This window comes from Limulus polyphemus, unplaced genomic scaffold (genome assembly GCF_000517525.1).
Source record: "Limulus polyphemus unplaced genomic scaffold, Limulus_polyphemus-2.1.2 Scaffold337, whole genome shotgun sequence".
Classification (NCBI taxonomy): domain Eukaryota; kingdom Metazoa; phylum Arthropoda; class Merostomata; order Xiphosura; family Limulidae; genus Limulus; species Limulus polyphemus.
In genome coordinates this window covers 5882-14299 of record NW_013665947.1, presented here as the reverse complement: position 1 = coordinate 14299, position 8418 = coordinate 5882, and the positions used below count along the sequence as shown (strand labels likewise).

Here is an 8418-nt window from a genome sequence, read left to right as displayed (position 1 = left end):
CAACAATGGTGGCACCGCTGGGAGAAGTGTGTGGAGTCCCAAGGAGACTACTTTGAGGGTGATTAGGTTTCCAACGCTCCAGGTATGCCAGTTTTTATTCCCCGGCCAAAGGTCGGATACTTTTCTCACAGGCCTCGTATAACCTTTATTTTTTCTTAAACAAGACAGCTGTCTTAAATATAAAAATATCTAAGAAAATGACAAAAACCTGTATAATCATTAAGTTTAAAAAACACTGTTCAGAATAACATATTCATGAAAAGTACAGACAGATCCTTTCAAACTAGCATAAAGTTTATAAAAACTTATAGCAACACTGTTAACTGTACAAAGGAGGGTCAAAGTGCACATAAAAAACGTTTTGCAGAGTTACCTTAAATATTTAATAATTCTACTTTATTATCAATCTATGTTAATAAACTTGACATCAAAATGTAATTATATATATATAATTCAAATGTTTATATTATGTAAGTTTTATCTTTTAATTTCAAAAGGAAATATTCAAATCAATTCTTTATCAGCACCTGAGTCACATTATGATGACACTCTGACTTTCCATTTATAAGTATTTCAGATTATTTAATCAATTAGAAGCATATATTATAGATATTGACAAGCCAGAATATAATATTTTAATATCTTATTTTCTTACTTTACTGATGTATCACTATATTTGTTCAACTCACATGACACCTTGTCTGACATTGCTATTGGACATGTTTATAATCAGCATTAAGTACTGTTAGAGTATACAATTTGTCACAAGGGCTAACGAGGGAGAAGGTGGGGGGGGGGGGCAACTGCTCTGAGGCCGGGGATATTCTAAAGCTCAATAAAATGCATACTACTTAATGAACTAAAATGGCTACTGCTTTTTCATGGATTCATGAAGAAATTTGTCACCTAAATTTCTTTTGTGAAAAATCAGCAAAAGTTAATAAATAGGATGAAAATAGGGACCAGTGATATTACTGGGCTCGCTCTGGACACACCTGAGACTGTCACTATATAACAGCTTAACTTCACAATCATAAATATAATCAATTTGAGTGCTTTTAGCTGTTTTATAGAACAGTAAAATGTAAGAACAAACATTAAGTTAAAAAAGGTGAAATTGTACTAACCTGTTGACACAAGTAAAGTTGCAATGTGTTCAAAGAGTCATGAAGGTAATCATAAACTGCATTATACACTAGCAGAAAAAATAAAAGATTTGTACTAAAACAACAAAAGATTAAGATACATCAGTGGTCAATTTATGCAAACACAAGTTACATGAATTATCTCTTATAAATAAGCAGTATAATGAAATAATTAATAATTTGGAAATACTAGAATGTGATCATCTCTATCATAAAAACTAAATATTTTAAATATCCTGGGCAATGTTTACACACTAACAAGAAAAAAAAAAGTTGGTTGCTTCTATACAAGTTATAGAGACTCGTAAATATTGTCATGGATTAAATTTGAAAATACTGGGATAGCATAATTCTAATTTACACTATGCATCTATGTATGTTAAATAGACTATTTAAAATCTTTTTTAAACACATGTTGTAAGTTTTCAGATTTTATTCATATCATTCATTATCACAGGATTATGTTGACCATTAACAAAAGTCAAGTTATACCAAATATTTCAAAAGAAGAAAAATTTATTTCCAAAGAGCTGACTAAATAATTAACATTGTTATGATACGATAAACAGAGATGGTCATTATGTAAAGGTCTAGAGAAAAACATGAAGTTACTGGGTGCTCGAAGGAACATATCTGTCAGTGAATAAAGTAAAACATTTTCCTTACCTGAAAATATATTTCCAATAGATTCTCAACTCTGCATAGATAATAGCTTATTTTACTCTTGAGTTTGTATGATCTGCCAAAGAGCTTTGTAAGCCACCAGTCCTGTGAAAACTCCCACCTAATTCTATGTGAAGCCACATGAACTTGCACCACTGCATGATGTCATTATTATAAAGTAGAACTCCAAACACACACACACACCAATAGGAGAGTGGCACACCTCCATATACAATGATACCCTCTACATTTGCACTCATGAATCATATTATTTGACAAAACAATAAAGAAATGTGCACTGATAAAGTGGGGAGGATAGGTGGGAAAATGTGAAGAGATGAATATCTGTCAGAAATACATTTTCCTGGTAAAGAAAATGTTAACTCTTGAAATGAATACTCACCTACAAATATAGAACAGTGAGATGGTAGAAGGACTGTTACAAAAATTACCTTGACAAGTTCCTCCAGAAAGTGTCTGAAAGAAGCCATAAGGTGTGACACCGGGTGGTGGGGGCAACATAGATAGGGTCACACTCATGGGAACTGCATCTTGTGTTATCCAGGGTAAGTACATGACCATCTGAGTACTCACACATAAGCTGTCAAACAGCTAATATGTAGTGAGGTTGGGGCTCATTCCGAATGTACTTTGTGTGCTCATCTCCTCTACCATCAGACTAGACAGGTCAAACCCAGCTGTGGGAGAAGAACCCTTATGATAAGCATCCTCGCTCACTTCATATACTGTCAGTCACTACAGGCCACATGCCAGTTGTGGGAGAAGGGCACTGTAAGGAATCATGTCAGTATAGATACTTATATAACCTCTTCTCAATCATCAGTCACTAAGATCCCCTTGCCTGCTGTAGGAGTAGGGTGTATTTGGTGTGATCACCCCAACTCTACTGTCATTCTCTTTGGGCCTCATATCAGCTGCAGGAGGAGGACACTGTATTAAATATACCTCCACTTGACTGTCAATTTCTACAAGGGAGACCCAAATAATGTGCCCAGATCCACATTAGTCTTTCAGTCCAGAAGGTACTTTTACTGAAGACAGTGTAATGGGTGACTGCAAAACCCTATCTTTTAAAAGCTGGCAAGCACTAGCCAGAGAAGTGGGCAGATACACAACTCCAGTGATGGCTTTTACATGATAGTCCATGGAATGAGTATGGACTGGAACAGACATGAAATGTAATATAGATATATATTGAAATTCCATAAAGATATCTCAAGTGGTCTTAAAGCACACCCCATCTCATGGTGGGCAAGTGTCGAGCCTGGAAGAATGGTATGAGTGATTTCCATTATCCTGGCCTGATGAAGATTTGGGGTAAGTATACCCTGGTAGGCAACACTAGCCACCCAGTGGGATCTTACAGTAAACCAGTTGTGAGTAAGAAAAATAAGTTTCAAGTTGAAGTATGGCCATGGGCAGAAGTGTATATCCCTCCAAGATGGACAGCCAGGTAGTGGAGATAGTGGTTAACAAAGATGTGTGGGGTAGTTCACATGCCAACCTAGAGAATCTCTACTAGAGGACAATGAAAATGGGCAGCAAGAGAATATATAAAGTGTCAAATCTGGCAAGAGGTGACACAAAAGATCTGATGATCATTCACCCCCAAAGAGGATAAACCAGACAGATGAACTGGCATATCCCTCTGGTAAGGGTGGAAGGAGAAAGTTCTTTAGTAGAGAAGTGGACCCATGGAATGAAAAGATGATAGAAATCCCAAAATGAGGAAGTGAAAGACAGATAACAATGAACAGCCCATACAAGATATAAAAGTCTGTCTGGGTCCAAACAATCATAGATACGCGATACAGAAGGAAGAGATATGGGAGACAGGTGTGTCTACACTATCTTCCTTAGCAGAGAAAGTCTTGGGAAGGAAAGACCAGTTGGAGTAAAGAAGAAGGTAAGTGTAATGGTAGAGAGTTTGAGAAGAATCCATGGCATAGATATCAGAATGCCAGTAACCAAAGACAAGAACGTGAAAAACAAAGGTTTTGAGAGAGATGATATAGGGAACAAGTGGTAAGACGTGTTTGGAAAGGCAGAATGTGGTAGATAGTGCCAATCAATAACTCACAGTGGTAGAGACAGACAAACCATAGTCAAAGAGCCATATGAAGGTGGAGGTAAGGTATTGTAAAGTAGGTTGGTCAGGGCAAAATGCTGAAGGATAAACCAATTGCAATAAGCTCTCCATTTATGTTAGTACACTGAAGAGGTGGAAGGGCAATAAAAGTGGGACACAAAGAAAGCTATATGATCAAACAATCTGGCATGATGAGCAATGGACTGGACAAGTCTTACATATGAGGATGAACAGATGTTACTCCTTGAAGAAAGAGCGACATGTGTAGTTGAACCAGAATAAATGAAATGTTAGGATGACAAATGGTGCTTGGTTGGGAGAAGACAGAGTAACAAAAACAAATGTTGGGCAGGTCAGTAAGAGGCTACCAACAGGACTCTACAAGGAGTGTCCCAAATCAGAACAAGGACTCAAGGAAGGTGGCAGAGAGTAAGAGATGGGACCAGTCCTAACTGGGGGTATCAACAGCTAGGGCTGATGAGTGAACTATATAAGACCAGAAGTGAGAATATTTTGTATTGAGGGGTGTGGAAAAGGCACCTATGAAGAAAGTCTCGAGTTGGGAACAAACCTAATGGAATATTTGAAATGAAATGAAGACAGTCCACAACAATGTTAAGTGCACCTGGAATATGACAGGTTATTAAACCAATCTGACTGGAGAGCAGTCCAAAATCTGAAAGCAGAGGGTCCTTGAATGGCTGTCCTTTTAGCAATTGATATCAGACATGACCATGGAGTTGTCTGAATGGTTCATTACCAAAAGATCCACAAGAAGGGTTAGAAAATGAGAGCATGCCCAATGGACAGCAAGCAGCTCAAGAACATTGTCATGTAGTAAATGCTCCCCATTCAGAAAAAGAAGTGTCAGTGAGGAGGTGAAGGTGTAGTTTGGGATGAGATAAGGGAACACCACAGGTGGTGTTGATCTAGCCACCAAGTAAGATCTTCCAGTAGATAAGGAGGAGGAGATTGTGAGGAGAGGAAATCCCTGAAAAGTTTTATTGGTTATGCAACACCCACTGTAGGGGATTCATATGTGCACAACAAAGTGAAATGTTCCACAGATTCCATGGTCCCCAGAAGAGAAAGAACAACTAGCACCACATATGAAGGCGAGGAGCAAAGTTGGGTGAAAAGAGCAACAAGATCCTATAAACAAACTGGAGAAGGTTGGGAACAGCTAAGGCGAGAGATGAAGAGAATCCCAAGGTGGATAAGATTTTGGGTTGGAGTAAGGAAGAACATGGAAATCTTGATGAGCCACCCATAAAAAGCAGCTTTATGAAGAACAGAAGTAGATTCAGAGAATTTAGCCTTGTAATAGGTGAGAAGAAGCTAGTTAGCCACATAGAAATATAATCTTAGACCTAGACCATGAAGGTGTTGAGCAAAGGCCCACATAATACAATTGAAAACATAAGGAAGTGTTTGTTTGTTTGGTGCTTTATGGCGCAAAGCAACGAGGCTATCTGCGCCAAACAATCGGTAAAAAAAGTGAAAGTAAATTAGAGTAAAATGTAAAAATACAGCAAGTTAAAACCAAAATATGTTAATAAAAGATTTATATACAATTAAAAAGACCTATAGTGTGTAAAAAATTAAAAATACAATCTAGTCGGATGGTGTCACCATTACCAATGACACTGCCCAACATCAGGGGTAAACTTTTAGAAAACACATGTCTAAAATGGTGCCGCCGCTCACGATCATAATGACGACACGACAGTAAAATGGAGGCTATTGTGACTTGAGTGTCACAATGGCTACACATTGGTGGGTCAATACCAGATAAAAAAAATGATGGGTTAAAAACTGGGACCAATGTATAGCCTTGCCAGGACAACTTTCTCCTTCCGATCCTTACGGAAGCAAGATAGCCAAAGACCAACAGAAGGTTTAATCTGGAAAAGCTGGTTATGATGTTGCTCACCCCAAGTCGACTGCCAACTGGCACGATGCCTCACCTTGAAGACAGGACCGTAGTCCATGTACGGGACAGGCATGGCCATTACAACACCAGAGCAGACGGACTTAGCTGCAGTGTCAGCGAGCTCGTGAATACCGACGTGGCCAGGTATCCAGAAAAACAGTTTGCTTTTCCAATAAATTAATGTTAACCACAAAATAAATTCATAATTTTCCTAAAAGTAATTCCACAAAACTATCAAATATTTGTTTTCTTCTCATGACTGTTTAATTAATGATTAATACTGTATAAAATGCAGCTTTCATTAAAACAGATGATAAATACTTACTTCCATCAACAAAAGATCTTGGAGTGAACCCAAACAACTGAGTTTCATATTCTTGATTTTTGAAAACTTCAGTGGAGTTAAATGTGCTTTGTCCTTCCATTTTGTGAGGGTTTTTCTATAAATTCATATGGATACAATTAACAGTAAAAAAGCTTATATGCAAAAAAAAAAAAAGATCAAAAGGCCATTTAATTGAGGCCACATATGAATCATCAAACAAGCAACCAAATGATATAAAGTCCTTTGTGAGGAGACTATCCTCTTAGTAATATATATATATCTTGACTTTAAAAAGCTTTTGATAAAATGTGTGATAAAACATTAATAAGTTAATTTTAACTTAAATGCTTATGGAATTGGTTGAAAAGTTATGAAACAAACAGTAAATTAACTTTGGGTATTTATAAAATATATATAAATGGGTATTTTTATGGTTGGGGAATGTGGGGTCCTTTTGGGGATCATTATTTTGTATGTTAATGATTTCGATAGGTTTTTGGGCAGTAATATTTCCTACTGTGCTGATGATACTGAATATTTCAATAAATCAATTTTAAGACCATGAGATAAGATTCACTATAAGTGAAGTGGGATGACTTAAGTTGTTATGGGACAAATCTGGAAGATGTTTAAAAATAAATGATGGTGAATTCAAGATTGGATTGTTCTTAAATGAAGAAATGAAAAACTTGGAAAATCGGAACTAACTAGCCGACTAAGGACACAAAGGAAAAAAAAAAATCACATATAAATACCCACGTTTAGTCATTGGGACTTTATAAAATTTATAGAATTGGACAAACACGTGTTTTAGTTGAAAAATGAAAAGGGCTTTATTAGAAACAACTGGCTAGTGATTTTAAATATAATATCAAGGTTTTTTTTTTAACATGTTAAAGGTAAGCACAGCATTCAGATAGGGATTGAGTTCTTAAAGTATGTTAACAGCAGTTTTTGTTCATGACAATGAGAAGACTAAACTTTGAAAAGTTTATAATGATTTGGATCTCATGTTTAATATAAATGAGAAGCAACTCAATTCTTCAATTGAAGGAAAGATTTTAGTATAGTGGTAGATATTTACTCAAGCCACTGAGGCAGTACTATATTGTTAGTAGAATTTCTGGATATACACATGTACTGATTACGAGATGAAATGGGGTAATATACTACAACTAGTAGTACTAATTATTTCATTTGTTTACATCTTTAGTTAAGCCTGTACTTAAAATAAATCATTGAAAAAGAATACAAATAGAAGGATGCTAAATGGTAATTCTGGAATAAATTAAAATGTAACTATTCACGAAAAATCGTTATTTTTCAAATTTCAGTGTTTCATTGAACTAAGACACAAGTCTGGCAGTAATATTTCAATTTTTAAAATAGGTCACATCTGCTACTTAAAATACTTTGATATAAAATCAGCAACATTGGATTAGATATTAAAACTAGTAAAACTGAAACTTTAAAAGCTAATACTATTAATTAATAATGTGTGAAACGTTACTATTTTCATGCTTCTTCTTCACACTGTCTCACCTTTCACCACAGTACCAATACACATAGCCAATAAGTCCCGAATATGATTTTAAGTTAGTCTATCTAGTACTACACACCTAATGGCTAGAATTACATTATAAGTATAACACTGAGTATAACTGTAACAATACAAGTAATTTCAATTTACAGTGATCATACTACTAGTAGTAGTATTACTAGAAAGCTAACTTATTGAACTAAGTAATGTAGCATCCGTGGCCAGACTCTGCTCTGAGTATTTGTAGTTTCTATACTAACTTAACTAAGTCAGAAATTATGGTTCCAGCTTTACTTAGTTTAACTTGCACTTTACTGTTTACAATAGAAGTTACAAACGTCACAATTTGAATTCAAAAATAAAATTAAATAACAACAAAAAGGAAAACTTAACTAACATAATATATACGAAAACTTAATTTTCATGACCTTTACATGCTCTGTAAGTGTCAATTTAAAACTATAAGTCCAAGAATTATTTAGTCAGTAATACTATTGATGTATAAAACTATATACTTGCACTGGGTAGTATTAGTTACTACTCTTCTAAGTCTAACACAAAATAGCGACAAACATCTATACCTAATATCAACCCTATCAAGTCTGCCGCTAAATATCGTTGACGTCCACGCCATCTGTTCACACACACACACATATATATATATATATATATATATATACAGTATCATAAAATGTAACTTTA

At 35.5% G+C, this 8418-nt stretch overlaps 1 protein-coding gene across 4 annotated transcripts in view; it reads right to left on the bottom strand.

The window, feature by feature from the left end:
• Positions 1 to 8345, bottom strand: part of LOC106457489 (protein MIS12 homolog) — a 16391-nt gene extending 8046 nt beyond the window's left edge. The window contains exons 1-3 of one of the 4 annotated variants that reach the window (XM_013916910.2): positions 8298 to 8345; positions 6177 to 6291; positions 1128 to 1195 (exon numbers count right to left, since the gene is read on the bottom strand). In XM_013916910.2, the coding sequence (XP_013772364.1) occupies positions 1128 to 1195; positions 6177 to 6276 (168 nt within the window). In that variant the 5' untranslated portion in view covers positions 6277 to 6291; positions 8298 to 8345. The other 3 variants (XM_013916909.2, XM_022383446.1, XM_022383447.1) reach the window with 3 other exon arrangements.
• Between the last annotated feature and the right edge of the window lie 73 nt (positions 8346 to 8418).